This window comes from Coenobita brevimanus, chromosome 8, assembly GCF_032717465.1.
Source record: "Coenobita brevimanus isolate Jiangsu-jjx chromosome 8, ASM3271746v2, whole genome shotgun sequence".
Classification (NCBI taxonomy): domain Eukaryota; kingdom Metazoa; phylum Arthropoda; class Malacostraca; order Decapoda; family Coenobitidae; genus Coenobita; species Coenobita brevimanus.
The window spans coordinates 19,158,665-19,180,483 of record NC_136961.1 but is presented as its reverse complement, the minus strand read 5'-3'; the positions used below and the strand labels follow the sequence as shown (position 1 = coordinate 19,180,483).

At 42.1% G+C, this 21,819-nt stretch overlaps 1 protein-coding gene across 1 annotated transcript in view; it reads right to left on the bottom strand.

Annotated features, from left to right (window-relative positions):
* Window positions 1-21,081, bottom strand: part of LOC145406841 (glutamate receptor 2-like) — a 77,907-nt gene extending 56,826 nt beyond the window's left edge. The window contains exons 1-4 of the mRNA XM_080277952.1: window positions 21,040-21,081; window positions 17,167-17,270; window positions 15,078-15,168; window positions 4,434-4,592 (exon numbers count right to left, since the gene is read on the bottom strand). Of these exons, the coding sequence (XP_080134078.1) occupies window positions 4,434-4,592; window positions 15,078-15,168; window positions 17,167-17,270; window positions 21,040-21,081 (396 nt within the window). The remainder of the gene's footprint in view (window positions 1-4,433; window positions 4,593-15,077; window positions 15,169-17,166; window positions 17,271-21,039) is intronic.
* Window positions 21,082-21,819: the final 738 nt, after the last annotated feature.

Below are 21,819 nucleotides of genomic sequence, written 5' to 3'. Positions count from 1 at the left end.
GGCTAAAATAGGGTGATCATCACGAAATTCTCTTTCTTCAGTCATTTACATTTATAAAATGTTTGATATGGCTCGAATTATTGGAACTTACTCGAAAGGAATCGTTGTGATCTCTACTACCTACCTCCATGCAGAATTTCATAATTATAGGTCATCTCCTAGTATGTGAGAAAGTGGTGTTGAAATTTATACCTTGCCCCTTATGTAACAGATATTGAAACTATAGCCAGATTATGGTGGGATTCATCGACGAAGGAACCGAATTCCAAAAAAAAAAAAAAAATTTCCCACGGTAATTTCCCCTTTGAAATATGCCGTATAATCTATTCTCGTAATAAAAATATATATAAGAAAGGAAGGGAGATGCCTAAGTTATATTTAAATTCACCTGGAACTACCTATTTTTCTATGCATTGTTGAGATTTCCTACCAGTCATTTCTTAGCACATAAGTTAGCAGCTGTCACCCTGTTGTCATTGTCAACCCTTGCCTGCCCATATACGCCACATCATTCAGTTCCTTGTTATCCTCTGAGGTCAAACCATGTTGCGCTCGCGCCCCGCCATTTCTGCCACTTCTGCTCCCATTACAAAGGGCCCTGTGACCTCAACCCCTAGAAAAACTTGTGGGGGAAGCAGGAAAGGACTAAGTGACTCAGCAGTGGAACGTAAACTTGCTGAATTATCAATGATAATGATGGATAGTGACTTTGATCTTTCGGGAGAATCGTGTCATGAGCCGGGAGAGGAAATCGTGACAGAAACTCCTAGTACGAGTGCTTCAGTGTCCCAAGTTATCCCTAGCTCCAAAGGAAAGGAGCCCTTAGTGCAGCAAGGGAAGGAATTTGGGAAGGGAGTGAAAAGGTGGCAGGTTAGCCCCGGAACAATGGCCCCGTGTGACCCAGCCCGCCATGAGTCCCAAGGTGAATCACCTCCCCGCTCCCCCAGCCCTACTTCACTAATTTCATCCTCATCTTCAGCGGACTTTTCTCCTGAGTCTTCATCGTCGGAGTCACCACCAGCACCAACAGTGAAGGCAGGCTGTAGGGGAAGAGGTAAATCCCTAACACGTAAAAGTAGAGTAGCAAGTAGAGTAAGGGCTGCTAGTGCTACTCGGGAACCTAGGGTTAGTGAGAGTGACCTTGAAACAGCCCAGTATGCCTCACAGCCACCCTCCACCCTCACCCACCCTACACCGCCACGACAGGGAATCCTGGACGCCTTCGCGTGGACGGAAGGTTCCGATTTCTTCCCTGAACATCTAAATTTTGATGACAGTTCCTCAGAGATACAGCCTGTCTTCATTCTTGACGAGGATGTTGAGTGTGTGGACTTCCTTTTGGCCTTCCTTGATGATGAAGTCATGCAGCACACATGTAATGAGACAAACAGGTACGAATCACAACGTCCTGCAAGTGGTGCAAGTGCAGCGGAGATGCAACAGTGGACCGTGCTGGGAGTGCAGGAGCTGTATGTGTTCTTCGCCCTCATGCTTCTCATGCCACACTCAAAGATGCATGAGTTGGAAGAATACTGGTCCATGGACCCCTTACTACCCTCACCCACCTTCAATATGTACATGGCCAGAGATCGCTTCCGGAACATCATGGGAAATCTGCACTTCACCAACAATGATGTACCTTCCCAAACTGACCCACTCTGGAAGATCCGGGAGATTCTGAGCAGAATGAAGGATAAGTTTATGTCATTCTTCCACCCCTTTCAGAAGGTTATCATACATGAATCCTTGGTTTTGTTCAGAGGATGTCTTAGGTTTGTGCAGTACATTCCAAGCAAACATCATCACTTTGGAATCAAGTTCTTTGTATTGTGCGACTGTAAAACGGGGTACATCCTTGACTTCGTCATCTATTCAGCCAGCACTGTCGATCTGGACAAAACACACCCCCTTGACTTCTCAGGCTGTGTAGTGAAAGTGCTGCTTGAAAGGTATTTTGGTGTGAATCATGTGCTGTATACAGACAATTATTATACAGCACCGAAACTTGCTAAATATCTTTCAAAGCACGGCATCGGCTCCTGTGGCACTGTGAAGAGTAATCGTGCCAACTTCCCCAAATTCCCGGAGGCAGGAAACTCGCAGAGAGGAGACGTGCACCTACGCAAGTCTGAGAAGATGCTGGCAATACGGTGGCATGACAAGAGGGTCGTGCAAATGCTCACCATCGTACACAAGGGGGAAATGAAAGACAATGGGAAGGTCGACAGTAGGACAGGCGAGCCTGTGAGGAAATCTGATGATGTCATAGACTATAACATCAACATGCGGCTGGTCGACAAGTCTGACACGATGATTGGAGAAATCGACTGCCTCAGGAGGAACACTAGGTGGTACAGGAAAGTTTTTCTGCATCTCATAGACATGACAATGCTGAACGCCTTTATCCTGTACAAGATGAAGGTAAAGCCACCCAAGTCCTTCTTCCTGAGGTTGTTCGCCAGGATTTGTGTTCAGCAGCTGCTTGAAAGATATGGTAGGGTGACAGCAGCAGGTCCAAGGCGGCATGCAGTAAGACTTCCTGACAGACTTGAGCAGAGGGCGTACATGGATCGGCACAGACTGGTGCAAATGCCTGCCACAACCAAGAGGAAGGCTGCGATCCGCAGGTGCCAGGTGTGTGCACATACCACCAGACGCACACCTGAGCACAAACGCACCTCTTGAGAGTGCGCTGAGTGCCAGGTTCCCCTTTGCATTACCTGCTTCTTTGATTACCACAGCCTAAAGCAGTTATAAAAGTGCAAGTGAAAAATGTAAATAATGTGTAAGTAATGTGTAAATAGCAAGTGAAAGCAATGTATGAAAATATGATGGAACAGTGTAATATTGTTTTATAAGTTACTGCAAGTGACAGTGCATTACATAGTGTAAGTAAAACAGAAGTGTAAATATTGAAAATACAATAGAAAATGTAAATAGAAATGTAAATAATTAGTAATATAAGAATATGAGTACAAATACTTGAAGTTATGACAGTGATAGTGAAACAGTGGCTCTCTACGTATTTTACTGAAAGAGAAATTGATTGCCTACAGTGACAATAAAATACTAATACTGAAGGAAACTTATCGATGAAGACTGAAGATATATATAAATGTTATACAGTAATAGGAATATAAAGTGTGAGTCTTTTTATGAATAATAAATGACAGAACACCAGAGGCGAACTAGCCCAAGTGGGACGGTCATATGCTCTCGCAATTTTCATTGCTTTCACAGTTTTTTTTTTTTTTTTTTGGAGTATGGATTCCAAACTATTTGAAAATCAAAGAATAGTGTTTCTAGTGATAGTATCAGGCTGTGGTAATCACATTACGGGTTGTCAGGAAGTGTAAAGTGGAGACTTCGTTACCCAACTTCAGAGGCCCCCACAAGTCCTATGGTACTCGATGAAGGCTCAAAAAACATCCCAGGAGAAAGCTGAAGGTATGTGCCATATGCATATATATTATTAATATTCTAGGACTAATAACTGATTTTTGGCAAATATTTTTAGAGAGTCTGTCGGAGCGCGAATATGCCCGCAGTACACGCAAGTCAAAGCAAAACAAGCCCGCGGTTTAGGGGTTAAGGAACCCTGTAAAAATTACATGAGAATAGCAGGGTGATGATGGACACCGGGATAGTGGTGCTGTTGGTGATACAGGGGGAATGAGATGACAAGAATGATAATGTTCATGATAATAATAATAACGATCACGAATATAATGGTATTCATTATACTGACGGTGCTGTCGGTGCTAATCAAGGTAGTTATGATGATAAACGAGAGACACAATCCATTCTGTCTTTTATACCAGTGAGGTGAAGGCATTAAGGAAACCCATGAGGTTGCTGATGAGAGACGATTGCTTCATGAGGATAATATGATGACTGTTGAGCATAGGAACTGATGAAGACAATAATGATGATATTGCTGGTGATCCTAACGTGGGATTCGGCGCTACTCACAAGGTACTTCGCTCGAAGAATCTACCCTAATCTGGTGGAATAGGCTTAAACAGGCTAGATTAGAGCGATCTCAAACGTTTTTTCGGTAACTCGGTTTAAACAATAAATTTGACATGATGTAGATCAGTCAATCAGGCTAAAATAGGGTGATCATCACGAAATTCTCTTTCTTCAGTCATTTACATTTATAAAATGTTTGATATGGCTCGAATTATTGGAACTTACTCGAAAGGAATCGTTGTGATCTCTACTACCTACCTCCATGCAGAATTTCATAATTATAGGTCATCTCCTAGTATGTGAGAAAGTGGTGTTGAAATTTATACCTTGCCCCTTATGTAACAGATATTGAAACTATAGCCAGATTATGGTGGGATTCATCGACGAAGGAACCGAATTAAAAAAAAAAAAAAAAAAAAATGAGGTGGAGGATGATACATAAACCATGCTGTCTTGCGTACTAGTGGCGTGAATGGCTTCAGGAATCCGGTGAGGTCGCTGGTGAGGGAGGGTCGCTCCATAAGGATGGCCTGGTAGTCGCTGTACACAGGAATGGAAAGGTCGCTCACCTTGGCCCTCAACGGGTTCACGAAGAACGGTGCAATGGCTAGTTCCACTTCCTGGGAGGAGAAAAAGTAGTTACTCTCTGGTGTTTAGGAAAGGGGACTGTCTATTGTAGTGGTAGTAGCAGTAGTAGTAGTAATAGCAGTAGTAGAAGCTGGATTGAAAGCTGATAGGGAGAACTGGTGCTACCTTTTCATCAGGCCTTGGGACTAGCTCCTGACGAGCTTCCTTCACTGAACTCTTTCAGTGCTTCAGTAACACAGAGAGTAGGCCAGCATTCTCTGCTATACGACTTCCTCTAACTGTCAACAGCAAACATCATACACAATACCCAGGACATCATGCTTCCTATTCCAAAACCAGCATAAAAGGCATCTCAACGCCCAGCCTCGAAGTCCTCCCATAACCCCCACAATCCGTCTCCATCCAGATTACGGCCAAGAAGGATGCACAGAACCAATGTTTGATGCAGTTGATGTTCATTTGTGCATCATTTCTAGCATTTCCTTTAATTTTCCCTCTGCTGAACAAAACCTCTCTTCCTCAAAACCTCATCTTCTCTTCTTTATTCATTCTCAACTGTCTGAGATGACTGATAGCAAACCCTTCTCTGCATCCTTCTACTTTCTCCGTGCTCATTTCAAAGCCAAAGGTGGCTGTTGTGTATGTGTACGCAACAACACATCTTGAGTTTGAGTTCCTGAACCTGAATATTCTGAATTCTCTACTCAGTGACTTCGGTTATCCTGTTAATCTCCGACTAATATATCTGTGTTATGTACTTATCCTCAAACACAGAATCTAGTTATTATGGAAAATTCTTTGACTATCTTACTTCTAAGACAGAACACATCCTATCGATTTCTCCTATATCTGAAATCTCCATGTTAGATGAATTCAGTGTTCACCTCCACCTTTGGCTTCTCTCTCCTTTCACTGATTTACCTGGTCAACAAAACTACAACTTTTCTATCCAGTGGCGCAGCCACTGGGGGGGGGGGCAGAGGGGGGCAGTTTGCCCCCTTGGGAAAATTGTGGGAAAATGCTGAAAGGGATTTTTGGCATAGTTCTTCTATGACAATACAGTTTTCCTAATTTTACCACATACATACTAGTATTATCTGTTTCAAATAATATTTATTTGGGAGCAAAAATTTCTTTGGAAATTGAAAACTAGACTAAATATTATAAAACCCTTGAGAAAAAAAATGACCAGTTTTAGCTTAACAATTTCCCCTATAAATATTAGAGCTCTAATGATGTTTTGCACTTGAATCCTGATAAGGTGTAAAAAGGCCTTCCTGTCCCCTGAGCCACATCTTCTCACCCTGCAGCCATATCCTCTCACCCTGTAGCCATTTTTTTTTTTTTTTAACAACGGAGAAAGGAAAAACAAATAAAAAAATAATCCGTATACCAGATTACTGGTATCCTCTGTTCATAAAATATCTGTAACAGTTAGACTTGAACAGCTCTGTGTTGAAATTTGGAGGGAAACAACTCTGGGGAAGGAAGTTCCAGAGAGATGCAGTTCGGGGAATGAAAGAATTCTGATAGGCAGAAGTTCTGCAATATGGCTGAGTGACATTCCAGTCATGAGCGCTACCAGATGCCTGAGTAGCACGAGGGAAGGCATGGAGAGGTGGCACCATGGACGCAACTTCGTCTGAGCATTTGCCAAAAAAGTATCTGTAAAATAATGCAAGGGAGGCAACATTCCTTTCTAATTGCAGGGGAGGTAGTTTATTTGTAATGGCAGGGTTGGTAATAATTCTAACAGCTTTGTTCTGAATTTGATCTAGTTGTTTTAATGCAACCTCTCCACATCCATTCCACAAGGGTGAGCAATATTCAAGCTGATAGCGCACATGACTCTTATAAATTATAGCCAAATCTGCTCATCAGCGAAGAAGTTACGAACTCTGTACAATAACTCAAGTTTCTTTGAGGCGGTTTTAGCAAGTGATCTAACATGAGAGGTCCAGCTGAGGGCATTGTTAAGTGAGACGCGAAGAATTTCAATACTTTTGGAGATGGGAATATTAGTGGCATTGAAGGTAATGTACGAATCTGGCAATATCTGTCTATTAGTAAATTGTATATATTTAGTTTTACTAGCATTAAAAGAGACAAGATTGTTTTGTCCCCATTCACTGATCGTAGATAGGTCTTGATTTATGGAGATGGCTGTACTGAGTTGAGAGGTAGAGATATTAGACTTTGTAAATGGATGTCTAAGTGTGAATGAACTATGTTGTGTTGAGTCATCTGCATATGATTGGATAGGACTGTGGGTGACAGATGAGAGATCATTAATATAAATCAGGAATAGGGTTGGCTCCAGAACTGACCCCTGCAGCACGCCGGAGTTAACTGAGTGGAAATTGGATTATACATCATCTACTTTTACTCTTATTTTCCTGTCACTAAGATACGAAGAAATCAAAGGAACAAAAGACGTTAGTCCATAGCAAGGGAGTTTGGACAGCAAGGAATGGTGCCATACTCTGTCGAAAGCTTTAGAAATATCAAGAGCTATTGCATGAGTTTCTCCATGTAGATCAATTGATTGATGGATGGTATGAGTTAGGAGATTGAGTATGTCAATGGTGGATCTTTCGTGGCAAAAACCATATTGTCTGTCACTAATTAAGTTGTTGAATTCAAAATGTTTAACAATGTGCTTATTAATTAAAGTTTCAAATACTTTACCAAGAGAAGATGTGACAGCTATTGGTCTGTAATCAGAGGGGTCAGAGGAACTTCCTTTCTTCGGAATTGGGTGGATATTGGCTTCTTTCCATGATTTTGGGAAGTACGTATGCATAGTCTGAATAATTTAGCTAGAACAGAGGCAAGTTCATGGGAACACTTTTTCAAAACAATTGGCGGAATTCCATCTGGGCCTGGAGCTTTGTTGGTAGGTAAATTGTCTTGGATGGATTTACATATCTTGTCCGTATTTTAAGTGGGGCAATTCGGGAGAGTCAAGTTCCAGTACTGGGACGTTCTAGCTGGCATCGTCTATGATAGAGTTTCTGGCAAATGTACTGGGAAAAATATCAGCTTTCCCACGTGGGTCATTTGTAATGTTGCATCTGAAGATTTTTAGTGAGGGAATGGAAGATGACTTGTTAAAGTTATTATTGAAAGAATTAAGTGTTGACCAGAATATTCTATTGTCATTAGAGTTGTTAAGTAGTACTGATGCTTGCTTTTGAAGAAAGTTTGATTTAGCTAGATTTAATACAGCTTTTGCATGATTTCTAGCAATTTTAAATTGAGAGAGTGATTCAGATGTTTTTCCTTTTATGTTAGAGTTATATGCTAATGACTTTTGGGCTGTTGCTCTGGCACAGTTGCCATCAAACACTGCACAATTATTGTTACAAACAACTGAAACAAGCAGTTTTGAAAACTGCATGAAGCCATTGTGATCACCTCAGACTACATTTTAGAACCTAAGCAAATATAAATATGTGTGCCAGGGGCTTGGTTTGGGTGAGGGACAGGGGGACGTGTCTCCCTCACTTTTTGGAACCTTGGGACAAAGTATCTTTTGTTCCCCCCCCCCTCACTTTTCTATATGAAAATTTTCAGGATGAATAGCTTTACACCATTTTTCATTTTTTTTCCTTAATCGAAAAATCCTTTCTGTACCGTACAGTACAGTTCAGGTGATATGAAAATCATCCCCTGCTGATTGGGGCAGGTCGAGTGGTCACCTGAGTCAAGGATTAAGAGAGGTTAATCCCACCAGATGTATTTACTTAGGTCAGTCCTGACGTGTACCCCACCCCTGATGCCTGAGCCAATGGGAATCTAAGTAAAAGAATAAATAGTGGAAAACAGAATTTCTATTGGCTACTCCCACAGCAGTAGTTCAAAACAGAATACCAGACTGGGGCTGGGTGCGGCAGCGAATTTTAATTTACACATATGTGCTAAGTGAAGTGAGAGAGAGAGAGAGAGAGAGAGAGAGAGAGAGAGAGAGAGAGAGAGAGCCGCAAGGGAAAATAGAAAAAAGCGATAGCATCACGAATGTGGGAAAGTGTATGTGTTCGGGACACTCACGCCAGATCTCGAGTGTTCATTGGCCCATCCATTCCGCCATTTTTCTTCCAGCAGCCAATCATAATACAGGGTTCATTTCCGAATATAAACAGATAGTATGGACGCCATTGCCTCTCGTATGGTAGGTGCTGTGCCGATGTGTGGTATTTTCATCATAATTTCGTAGGTTAATTCTCAAAATAGCTGTACATCCTTATGTGCAGAGAGATAAAGACAGCAGGTAAATGATGCGCTAAGCGTATGGCAGTAATGATGTAAATTTATTTCTGATGACATAAAGCATAAAATCTAAGAAAATTTGTGGTGACAGATATTTTGGGGAAATATTCCAAGTGTTTGCCCCCCCCCCTGGCAAATATCCTGGATACGCCACTGTTTCTATCATTTATGACCTAGAACAGGTTGTACAGCACCCTACCCATATTCATGACCACCTTAGAGAGACTTCCATCATATCTGACCTTTTCCATACAACAAATTCTTCTACTTATGCTCTTACTCTTTTCTCTCCATTGGGGTCCTCTGATCACAACCTTAGCATGTCAACCAGTCCAATCCCTCCTGCGAGGCCTATGGACCATCCTAAGAAATGGGGGCTGTGGTACTTTGGAACTGCTGATTGGGAGGCCCTAAGGCACTACTTTTTAAAGTTTTCCATAGTATGATTATTGCTTCCATGGCCAAGAGCCATCTGAGTATGTCTTGGGCATTACAGAGCTTTTTCTCTCTGGCATGGAAGCATACATTCCTTTCTCTTATCCTGTGACTAATGGAAAAAAAAAAAAAAGAAGGTTTAATTGTACTTGTTCTAATGCTGTCCACAACAAGGAGAAGGCCAACAAAAGGTACTGGGATCAACCCATCCTTGAATCTCTTCTCTTTTATGTCTCTGTCCGGAACCATGCTATGTCTGTCCTTTGCTCTGCTAAAAATAATTTCATTTCTATTCAGTGCTCTTTACTTTTTACTCAAAATTTTCTAGCTCCTTCTAGCACCTTGCCAAAAAAAAAAAAAAAATTAACTTCGTCTCTCCCTCCTCTTTTCTGCTCTGATGGGTCTGTGGCTGTTTCTTCTTCTGATAAAGCAGAATTCACAGTTCAGACTTTCTCTTCCAATTCCGTCTTGACAATTCCGGTGCCTGTCCTTCATCATCTCCTCCTCTGACTTCCTCATGATAAACATTAACATTTCTTCAATTGATGTATTTCCTGCCATCACTGGCCTCAATACTAACAAGGAATATGGGCCTGATGGAGTTCCTCCTGTTGTCCTCAAGACCTGTGCTTCTGTGCTGTCACCCTGCCTAGGTAAATTCTTCTGCCTTTATCAACTTGTGCCTTTCCTTCTTGCTGGAAGTTTGCTCTCCATCAGCCTCTCCCAAAGAAGGGTGACCATTCTCAGCCGTCTAAATATCCTTCAGTTGATTTAACATCCTGTATTTCTAAAGTTTTTGAATATGTTTTTTGCAAAAAAGTTTTGAAGCATCTTTCCCATCATGATCTTCTCTCCGATTCCTAGTGTGGGCTCCACCATGGATGCTCCATTGGTGATCTCACCATCCTTTCAGATTAATGGTCGTCTCCATTTCGGGATTTTGGGGAAAGCTTTGCCATTGCACTTGACATCTCAAAGGCTTTCGATCGAGTTTAATATAAATCATTAATTTTCAAACTACCCTCTTATGGTTTCTATCCTTAGGTCTGTGTCTTCATCTCTAACTTTCTCTTTGGTCATTCTATAGCTGCTTTTATGCGTGGTCACCATTCTTCTCCTAGGGCTATCAATTGTGGTGTTCCTCAGGATTTTGCCCTATCACTAACTCTCTTCCTTTCATTCATCAATGATCTTTTAAGCTGTATATCTAGCTCTGTCCACTTATGCGCTGATGACTCTGCCCTACACCTTTCCCTCTATTTCCCCGGGGCATCCATTTCTGCCGTTGCTTCCAGCAACATCCATCTCAGCAGTTACTCTAAGAGGCAAGGAATGAGACTTGGCACACCTACTGGCTGACTTGGCTCATATCTGATTGGGGTAAAAGTAATCTTGTTGTTTTTAATGCATCAAAACCAAAGTTCGTACATATTTCTTCCCGTCAAAATCTTCTACAGGAGTATCCTCTAATATTTAACAATAACCAACTCAATCCTACATCATCTCTGAACAAACTTGGGGTTTCATTCTTTGGGGATATACCTTGGAAAGATCATATTACCTTTCTTGTAAAACCTGCTTCCAGAAGATTAGGTGTGGTAACCTGACTCCGTGCATTCTTCATCTCTATACATTTGTCTACTTTATACTGGGTTTAATTCGCCCCTGTGTATTGTACAACTCTTATGTATGCAGAGGCTCCCCACATACAGTTCTTCTCAACAAGGTGGTGTCAAAGACTTTTCATCTCTAAGTCTCCTCCTCTTACTGGCTCCCTTCAACCTCTATCTCTTCGCCACACTGTTGCAACTTTATCTCTTTTCTATCCCTACTTCAGTGGTCACTGCTCCTCTGAACTGTCTGTTTGCAGCTCTTCAGCACTACGGTGGGTGCGTTGCATCTGCCTGGCACCAAATTTTCATCCCTTTTCTGCCCAGCTCTCTAATGTTAACTGTTACCCTCACCCCTTCATGTATGCAAGAAGTAATCTCTAGAACTGTCATCCTCTGTCTGTATTTCCTACTGCCTATGACCTCCAGTTATTTAAACGCAGTATCTCCAGGCATTTTGAAAAGATCCTGAATTTGGCTCTTTCTTTTCTTTTTTTTTTTCTTTGGAGGAAACATGATAGCAGGCATCTAACCTTTAGCTCCTTTTCCCTTGCATAAACAAAAAAAAAATTGAAACCCCAAGTTTATCTGAATACGAACTCGGTTGACTGTAGGCCAAAACTGACCTTCTTGTGCAGTCTACCATCTTCCTTTCTGGGGATTGGGGGGGGGAGAAGTGAGGGGTGCTTGTATAACCGGGCAGCTCCATCGCCCGGTCTTATCAGAGCCACTACATGATGGTTGGGGACGTTCCTCTCCAGCACTATTCGCTACCCCCTGGGGATAGGGGGGTTTCAAGAATACTCCCCCAGTATCCCTGCTTGTCGTACGAGGCGACTAAAAGGGTTGGTGGTGGGTTAGTTCCCCACCCTGTAAAAAGAACTAACTAAAAAAGCGAATAAAGCGCCTCGGACCTGGATGGACCATGCGTTGACGACTAAGGAATGGACAAAGGACATTCTTAGGGTGGGAACATGGAATGTGAGAGGAGTGAATAATGAAGTGAAAGAGAGAGAGATTGTTCAGGTGCTTGAGAATGCAAAAGTGGATATATGTGGATTGACTAAAACTAAATGGAAGGGTGAAAGGGTGAGAGAATGGGAATATGGTGTAGGTATATGTGCGGGAGTCAATGAGAATGAGAGGGCAAGAGAGGGAGTATGTCTGATGATAAGCAAGAAGTGGAAGGAGAATATAAGAGAGTATGGAACAGTGGGTGCAATGATTGTATGGGTGAGGATGAAAGTAGGTATTCAAGCACGGGCGATTGTATGTGTGTATGCCCCAACAGAGGATCGAGTGGCAAGAGTAAAAGATGAGTTTTGGGCGAGAGTAGAAGCATGTATGGACAAGTCTGAGAGGAGCGTGACAGTGCTGTTGATTGGAGACATGAATGGCAAAGTTGGGAATGTATGAGTGGATGGAGTGGTTGGTCAGTGGGGTGTGCCAGCTGAAGTAGATGGGAATGGTAGTGCTTTGGTGGACATCTGTGCTTGTAAGGGGTTGGCAATAGCCAACACCTACTTTCGTCATAAGATGATCCACCGGTATACATGGAGAGTAATGAGGAGGATGGATGGTGAACTTGTTGAATGAAAGGCAATGATAGACTACATGTGTGTGGATGAGCGAATGAGATGACAAGTGTTGGATGCAAGAGTGTGGAGAGGGTGGGGGAATGGAGTCTCGGACTATCACTTAGTGATGGCCAAGGTAGAGCTGCAAAGAAAGTGGCTGAGGAGACGAAGGGGAAGACAGGAGGAAGCAGCTCCTGTGAGAAGAGTGGACAAACTGCAAGATAGTGAAAAAATGACAGAGTATAAGAGCATAGTGGAAGAAAGATTGGGAAGGTATGAGCTAGAGCAGATGGAAGGGGTGGAAGACGTATGTAAGATATTCACAGAAGAGATAGGCACAGCGTGTGAGGCAGTTTGTGGAGTGAGGAGATGCAAGGGTGTGCAAGGGACAGCATGATGGAACAATGAGGTGAAGCGAGCTGTGGAACAAAAGAAGAAAGGATATAACGAATGGTTGGCGAGTAGAGGTAGGGGAGAAGATGAGAGAGAGAAGAGAGAGGTATATGTGAGCAGGAGAAGGGAGGTTAAGAGACTTGTGAAGGAGAGTAAGAAGAAAGTGGATGAAGAGTTTGGGAGAAATCTGAGTGTGAAATGGAGGGGGAGTAAGAAATTGTTTTGGAAGGAGGTAAAGAAAGTAAGGCAGTGTAAAAGGGGAAATAGTAGGGGAGTGAAAGATAGGAATAATAGATTGTTGGAGGAGAAGAAAGAGAAAATCAGGAGATGGAAGGAGCACTTTAAGGATTTGTTGAATGTAGAGAGTGAGAACAGTGTGAGTATAAGTGGTTGGGGAATGGCTGGGAGAAGAAGAGATGAGAGGAGGGAAGGGTTCCAGAGGACTGGAAATCAGGTATAATTGTTCCTTTATACAAAGGAAAAGGGGAGAGAGAAGTATGTGGTATCCATAGGGGTATTTGCATTTTTAGTGTGACTGGTAAAATATATGGTAGAATACTCATTGATAGGGTTAGGCATATGACAGAGGAGCTAGTTGGAGAAGAACAAGGGGGATTTAGGAAGGGAAAAGGGTGTGTAGATCAGATATTTGTTCTAAGATGTTAAGTGGAGAAGTATCTAGAGAAGGGAAGGAAAGTGTATGCTGCCTTCATGGATTTGGAGAAAGCTTATGACAGAATAGATAGGCAAGGTATGTGGAAGGTATTAAGAATATATGGAGTGGAGGGGAAATTGTTGAGTGCTGTGGAGAGTATGTACGAGAGAGCTAGGGCTACGGTGCGAGTGGATGGTGAGCTGAGTGAGTTCTTTGATCTCAATGTGGGACTGAAACAGGGGTGTGTAATGTCTCCATGGCTGTTTAATATATATATGGATGGGGTTGTAAAGGAGGTGCAAGGTAGGGTAGTGGATGTTGGGGTGGCCCTAATGAATGAGGGTGAGATTTGGAAGCTTCCGGCATTGCTGTTTGCTGATGATACAGTATTGTTGAGTGAAGATGAATGGGAGTTGCAAGGTTTGGTGAATGAATTTGGGACAGTGTGTAGGAGGAGGAATCTGAAAGTTAATGTAAACAAAGGTAAAGTTATGGTGTTTGAGAGGAATGAAGTCACAGAGTGTGCAGTGAGGTTGGATGGTGAGGATATGGAGAATGTGAGTGCATTCAAGTACTTGGGTGGTTTGATGAGTAAGGATGGAACTTTGGGGGATGAAGTGCGTGAAAGGGTACAGCAGGGAAGGAAGGTTGTTGGTACACTGAAAGCAGTGATGAGAAATAGGGAGGTGAGTATGGAAGTTAAGAAGTCACTGCATGATAATATTGTGATCCCTACCCTGACGTATGGAAGCGAGGCGTGGCCCTTGCAAGAGGGGAACAAGTCAAGAGTGAGAGCAGTGGAAATGAGTTACTTGAGAGGAGCATGTGGAGTGACGTGGAGGGACAGGTTGACGAATGAAGAAGTGAAGGAACGTTGTGGGGTAGATGTGGATGTGGTTGAGAAGATTAGGAGAAATACACTGAGGTGGTTTGGACATGTGGAGAGAATGGAGAATGAGAGACTGACTAAGAGGGTGTATGTAGGTGAGGTGGAGGGAGGGAGAGGGAGGGGTAGACCGAGGATGAGGTGGAGTGATGGAGTTGAGAGGTATATGAGGGAGGGGGGGGGTGAGTTGGGGGGAGGGTAGTCAAACGGTGGGTGACAGAGCGACTTGGAGGCGTTTTGTCTGCGGCCACCCTTTGCGGGATTAGGGCGTCGGGCTATAGATAGATAGATAGATGTCCAGGCATTTTGAAAAGATCTTGAATTTGGCTCTTTCTTTTTTCTTTTTTTTTTTCTTTGGAGGAAACATGATAGCAGGCATCAAGTCTTTGGCTCCTTTTCCCTTGCATAAAAAAAAATGAAACCCCAAGTTTATCTGAATACGAACTCGGTTGACTGTAGGCCAAAACTGACCTTCTTGTGCAATCTACCATCTTCCTTTCTGGGGATTGGGGGGGGGGGAGAAGTGAGGGGCGCTTGTATAACCGGGCAGCTCCATCGCCCGGTCTTATCAGAGCCACTACATGATGGTTGGGGACGTTCCTCTCCAGCAATACTCGCTATTTTAGGGTTATTTTTTGTTCTAATCCGGTTGGAACAAAGAAATCATCATCATCATCATCATCAAGACCTACCTCCCGGTGCAGCATCCCTAGCATCCCCGTCCACGAGCCGTTGGGTAGAGGTCCCCCCCAGAGGTTCCCTGGGGCAGGGACCAGGGTGTAGCTGGAGAAAGAGCGAGTTACATAAGGTTAGGTCAGGGTAGGTAAAGTAAGGTTAAATGAAGTGTCCATCGTCTTCATCATTATACCCATTTAACTTACAATGGCCCAAATTTTTGTCCACTTGAGCCTTATTTCACGATGTTGACTGGGAAAAAAAGGCAACATCTCTAAATCCTTTCCATAACATTATTTCGTAACTTGCATAATATTCCAGCATTAATCTTCAGCTACATATCAGAATTCACGGAGAAGATTTTTTTTCAGCTAGATTAAAGCGAACAGGGTATACCATCATCTTTACTGTAATCATTATAATCACTTATAATTTACTATCATCGTCATCACCATTATCATAAGGCCCTGCCTCTACTATGCAGGAAAAAGGCCTCTCTCAACTTCCTTCAATTGAATTAATAATAGTTCTCCTTTCCCATTCCAACCTACTATATATAAGATTTTATAGTGGGGAATATTATCATCTGGGATGCCTCAAGAATCACTTCCAAGTCACATATTATTTGCATTTCACATGGCCGTTCGGAGTTCAAGGTGAATGAGCAAATGACTACGAGACCTGTTTATGAGCTAGGAGAAGAGGAGGAGGGGAAGGGAAACACCGTGGATGAAATGGAGGGATAGGTTAGAGAGGTATATGAAAGACAAGCAATGTTACTTGGAAACGGGGCAGCTAGATGGCAGAGGACAGAGTGACATGTAGACGACTCATTTGTGGCCACCCCTCATGTGGTTCAAGGGTCTGACAATAAACAGATTAGCAAAGTAACAGACGACATCAAATTTGGGTGAACTATGGAATCACTGGAAAACAGGTAACGACTTAAGCGAGACCAAAACAAAGTACCTGACTGGTTGGAAAATTTGCAAATGAAAATTTATTCGAAAAATGATAAATGCCTAGTATGGGTAAGCCAGTAGGAAATTACGTGCATAAAATAAACAGGATTGGAATCAGTAACTCTGTGAAGGTCAAGTTTATAAGATTGAAAACCTATTAGGCAATGGTGCAGTAATGTGCATAAAAGGCAAAAAAGATGCGTATGTTTATATATAGAAGTGTAAGTACCAGAGCAGCAGGTGCAGTACTGTAACTTTATCACGTGAAGCTTTCATTCCAGTAGCGAGATAAGAAGGAAGCAGAATGATAAACGAGTGGAGGAAGTTTTCAAGCGATACTAGTTCTATAGCTTTAAGTTAGACGTAATGCTCATATAATTGAAATGGGTGACTCAACCTGATCACGAAAAAGCCCAGGAAAGAATGACTGTGATCTTTTGTAAAGATATAATGTATGTGTATATGAGTGAGTTAACGAATGTCTATCCTTACATATATGTACCGGTATGTATCTAACCTTTGGATCGTATTCTAAGTAGTTTGGGAGACTGCGCAACTCCTCTTCTGTAGTCATTACACATTACACCTCAATATTTGTATATGTGTTACTGATGTAAACTATACCGTCATCAAAGCGACGTGTAGCCATTACACATTACACCTCAGTATTTTTATATGTGTTACTGATGTAAACTATCCCGTCATCAAAGCGACATAAACAGCTTATATGAAGAGGGTCCGATAAAAAAACAATGAGTTGGTCAGAAAAAGGTGCTAAAGAACCTCAACTATCACTCGAAATACTGACCTTAACTCATTCCCTCACGCACATTACTTACGCAAAATAGTATTGGCTAGGAGCCTACACGTGGTGGCGCTGTGGACCCTGGGTGTAGCTAAGCAACTGCGGCGTCCACTTGGAAGCCAAACCTCCCCATATTTCCTTGTGCCTTGCCATGGAGAGGGCCCTGGTCTGACCCTGGGTAAGTGATGTCTTCCACAAGAGGACGCCAGTTCCCCATACGATTTATGTACTGGCTTGTACTTGTAGGACGGACTCATTGAATCAGTTGCTCACCTGTGACCTACCGGTCTTCACTGCCAGACTGACTGGGGTTAATTAACAACAACAACAACAACATACTCAAAGTTGATGATGGTGGAGAAAAGGAGGAGCAGGTGTTTCATGGGTCCAGAGATATCGATGGTGCCGTTCCCCAGCCTTTCCACCTTAGAGTATGGCACCCACTGAACAACAAAGTACACAGAGTTTTATTATTATCATCTGAGTTAGCTAAGGTGTAGGCAAGTTCTTAATCTATGACAGTTCTTTTGAAACAGTTGTGGGAATACGAGTTGCCTCATTAAGTTCCTTAACCCATGCTGCACCTCCCCGTTAAGATGTGGCACCATCGCAGCAGTAATTGCTGGGAACGTCGCAGTAGTAGCGTAAGGCGTATTTATGAATGAACTCTAGAACCACTGACGTCAGTGATGGGTGTTTATGCCAGACATCATAATTACCTAATAATATGGGAGCAATTAACACATCACCAGAGACAACAGTAATATTACTATGCATATTCTAAAAGAACATTTATATTTTGATACGACATACAAACAGGAATATAAATACAAGCAATGGCATAATGAAAAAATGAAGGTTGTCGCAGGTATAGTCATCATACATCAGCCACTCAAACCACACCTTACTATAGAATCTGAGGTGTTGAGTGCGTCTCATGGATCATGCTATAGGACAGTTCAAAAAACATTATAAACCTTAAAACATATGGAAACCTGTGATAACAGGCATATAGTAATAATGTATAAACCAAAGCAATATAACATGGAAGGGGAATAAATAAATTATATAAATAGGACTATACTTATTTATTCAAAAGACTTCTAGAGAGGTATCGTTTCAGAGTAATACAGTATGTATGCAGTTCGAATCACTGTCTGAAATTTCCAAAATGACAAATGGTAAATACTCATGAGACGTCAGAAAGCACGCGACAGTAGTGTTAGGTCCCGTCCTCACGAGTGGGCAATGCCCGATGGGCAAACTTTGTTACCAAATCACGTTCCAGTTCACACGTTTAGATGCGTATTAATATGATTTATGATTCATAAGGTGTTTCGAACTGTCCCACAGCAAGGTCCGTGAGATAGCTCTAACACCCCATATTACACATACGCTGTGGTGAGGGTGGCTGATGAATGATGACTCTACATGCGACAACCTTCATGATATTTCTGTTTTGTTTATTTCTCCATTTATATTTTTATTGGTATTTCGTATTAATACAATAACACTATCGGTAATGTTGTCCCTGGTGATGTGTTACCTGCTTCCCTATTTATTTACTATTATGATTTCTGGCATACACACCCACCGGCCACGTCTGCAGATTAGTGTTCATTTGTTGCTGCATACTTACGTTACTAATGCGACGCTGCCACATTTGACGTGAGCTATTTTTAGGGGGTAAAGGGACTTTTTGAGGCAATTGTACAATCAGCAGTGAAATACAATAATGAAGCTCCATTTATTTTCGCTATGTTTTAATTATTGTGACCTTATTATTCACTAGGCTTATCATCAACTTCTGTAGTAACTGAGATTTTTTTTTTCTGCAAAAAGGACAACGACACGGCAGACTCTTTGCATGCCTTCTCTTGCACAGTACCTGCAAATCAATATGTGAGTTGCGAGTCGGATATCGCCACCACTATCATCCTCATGATCATAATCATTATACTACTACTACTATTTTTATCATTATTATTATTATTATTATTATTATTGTTATTATTATTACTATTATTTTTATTATTATTATTTCAGGAAAGACAAAGAAGGGAGAATCCTCTTCCAGGGTCTCGTGTCTTGTGTTCTGCTACAACAACATATTTTCTTTAGGAAACTTATGATAGGAACCTGAGCGTAAGAATGTGTAAGCCATCCATGGCCAGAAATGTCAGTGTAGAAAAGTCGGTTTGCAATTTAGTCTTTGAACCATAACTGAGCGGCTCCACTGTTTCGTTATGCAAAAGTCCTTCAGTTTTCTCTCAGTCCTCTGAAAGGAGGATGTTGGGTTGTAGGAAATGGGCAGTTTCACCCTGCGGTCCATCGGGTTCACATTCAGATGAGCTTGGGGTTACTGCTACTACTACCACTACTACTCTAACATTCTTGGTTTTCGTTATTATACTTTATTTTATATATAATATTTTGCAGCATATTTCAGATAGCTTAGATCCAGAAAAACCAATACTACCACTCCACGTCCTTTTCATAACTCCTCTTCGTCACTGGCATCGTATTCTGATGTTACCCTGTTGCAACAACTCAGCTTTCAAGGTGGAGAGATGATAAATTTAGTCCAACTAAGAGAAAAGGTTACATATACTCCTTTTACGAAAAACTGTTGTCTTTCCATCAGGTTATACTGAGTTGTTGCGACAGACTAACACTTATAGATATTAAGCATAAAGGAGTGCAATGAACAAGACGTTGAGCTGTAGTATTGTCTTTTTGTACGACTGGGCTTCGTGAAATAAGCTAAAAAAGGACGTAAATCTGGCCGAAGGTAAGGAGCAAAATTTATAGAATGTGCCAAGGTTCTGTACAGTCACCAACAAAAGTCCGTCCACCTCTCCTGCCTCTCTTTCATCGCATGAGTGTGCGATAGTGGACTGAGATGCATATCTTCCATCTGTGGGTGATCGTATCCACGTTTGTCAATACGTCACATTTAAGCATCTATGAAACCAACGATGAATGAGGCAGGAGAGGCAAAGGGACTTTCCTAAATGACTGAACACAAAGATCTACAAATCGACAGAAAATATGATAAATGTCTATAAAAGCGATAAACTCTGATAAGGTCCACATAACATTGCTACACTATTTACCATTGGCCATCAGATTTTAGCGCTAGAGAAAGAACTGCCTCAGGGGCTTTACGTCAGACAGTATATTCTGATCAAGTTCCAACTGTCAGTGTTTACACCTCGGTCCTAGTTACACTGCCGGCTAAACAGGGACACGTGATTCAAACTGCACTTAATAGTTTGTGCAGCTCGAGAATCGAACTCGAAATCTTCCACTTGCGTGTTAAATATGCTTACCAATGCACCATCATCTCCCCCTCTCCAAATTTGTAGCCTTCAAAACGATGGCCGTGTGGAGAGAATGGAAAACGAGAGACTGACTAGGAGAAAGCGTGTTAGTAACCTGGAGGAGGAAGGGGAAGGGAAAGGCCGAGGATGAGATGGAAGGATAGGGTGGGGAGATGCATGAGTGTGTGTGATTGGGAAGGGGGGGGGGGTAAGGTGGATAATGGGCAACCTGTTGGCGGAGGACAGAATGACATGGGACGAGTCATTTATAGCTATCCTTTCCGTGATTAAGACGTCTGATTATAGATACGAAGACAGTTAGGTATATCCTTCATTAAGTTAAGGTGATGGTATTTTTGCTTGAGTTTTGTGATGTGTCCTTGGAACACTATGGAATTTTTCTTGTGTGTGTGTCTGACTGTGGCCATAGACCTGACAGCTCATTCCCTAAGGCACATCAGTGCTAGGCACAATACATCTTCATCCGTCTCCATGTAGGTGTTAATCACCACCGTTCATATTGAATACAAGCCGCGGCTGTCTTAGTACTGGTGTAATGGTGTTAGTGAAACCGATGTTCTTAGGTCATTTACATTTCGTTTGTTTTAACTAAACAGAAAATTGTTATCTCTTCATTTTATGTGTTGTACTGTAAGAGGAGATTAACACTAGAATATGGTGTTAATCATGAATAAGTTCTATGGAAAGGATGCTGACCGTAGTATTGCCTGATTCTGCCATGGGGCTTCGAGAAATAAGCAACAAAGGAAGAAAATGTCCGCCTAGATAAAACGAATGAACTGTAATAGGTTTTATGGAAGATCAGTAAAGTTTGTTTTGAGGTGCTAGGCAGCTTCCTTACCCTACGAAAAAAAACTCACGTCCTTACCTCCCCAGCCGCTATCCTCAAGAATGGCCTGCTCACAGCCATACTTCCACGACCAGGCTCTCAGAAGTAATAACTGCCTTCTGTTCACTCACCTTTATTTGTCTATATATATATATATGCGTGTGTGTGTGTGTGTGTGTGTGTGTGTGTGTGTGTGTGTGTGTGAGGGGGGAGGGATCTGACGTGTGATAAAATGCATGGCATTGATATATTCTGCATGACATTTGTGCACCTTACATGAAGCTCCCTCCTCAAGTCTCCGCTTCTTCTCTCTTATACAAGGCGACCACCAGCAAATATTTAGGATTAGCTGGTTTGGTAAAAAGAAACATAACAGTTTCTGTAGTTTTATCCAAAAATTCATTTTCAGTCCATTTATGCCCAGGGTTCTTTAAAGAGAATGAATAGGGAATTTCCAATTGTTAATCAAAGGGGGAAACCCAAGGGATGGATCTATGAGCTACATGGCTGTGAGCCGTTAGGTGGAGGGTGATACGACAAGAAGCCTACCCTTCAAGCAAAATATTACGCACACCAACCCTCGCTAACTATGGGTTAAAGACAGGAAGCGCTGCATCTACTGTGGTGGTTGCACAGTCACAAATCGAGTGTTAAAAACCGATATAACCACTTGCAATATACACAATGGAATGAAGCAATGTTTGGTGAGATATAATTACTGACATGATCTTGAGGCACTTTAACGTGGTCAAAAACTGCTCTCTCTGCACTTCTGCGTTGAGCTGTAACAAGTGATTAACACTAGAATATGGTATTGGT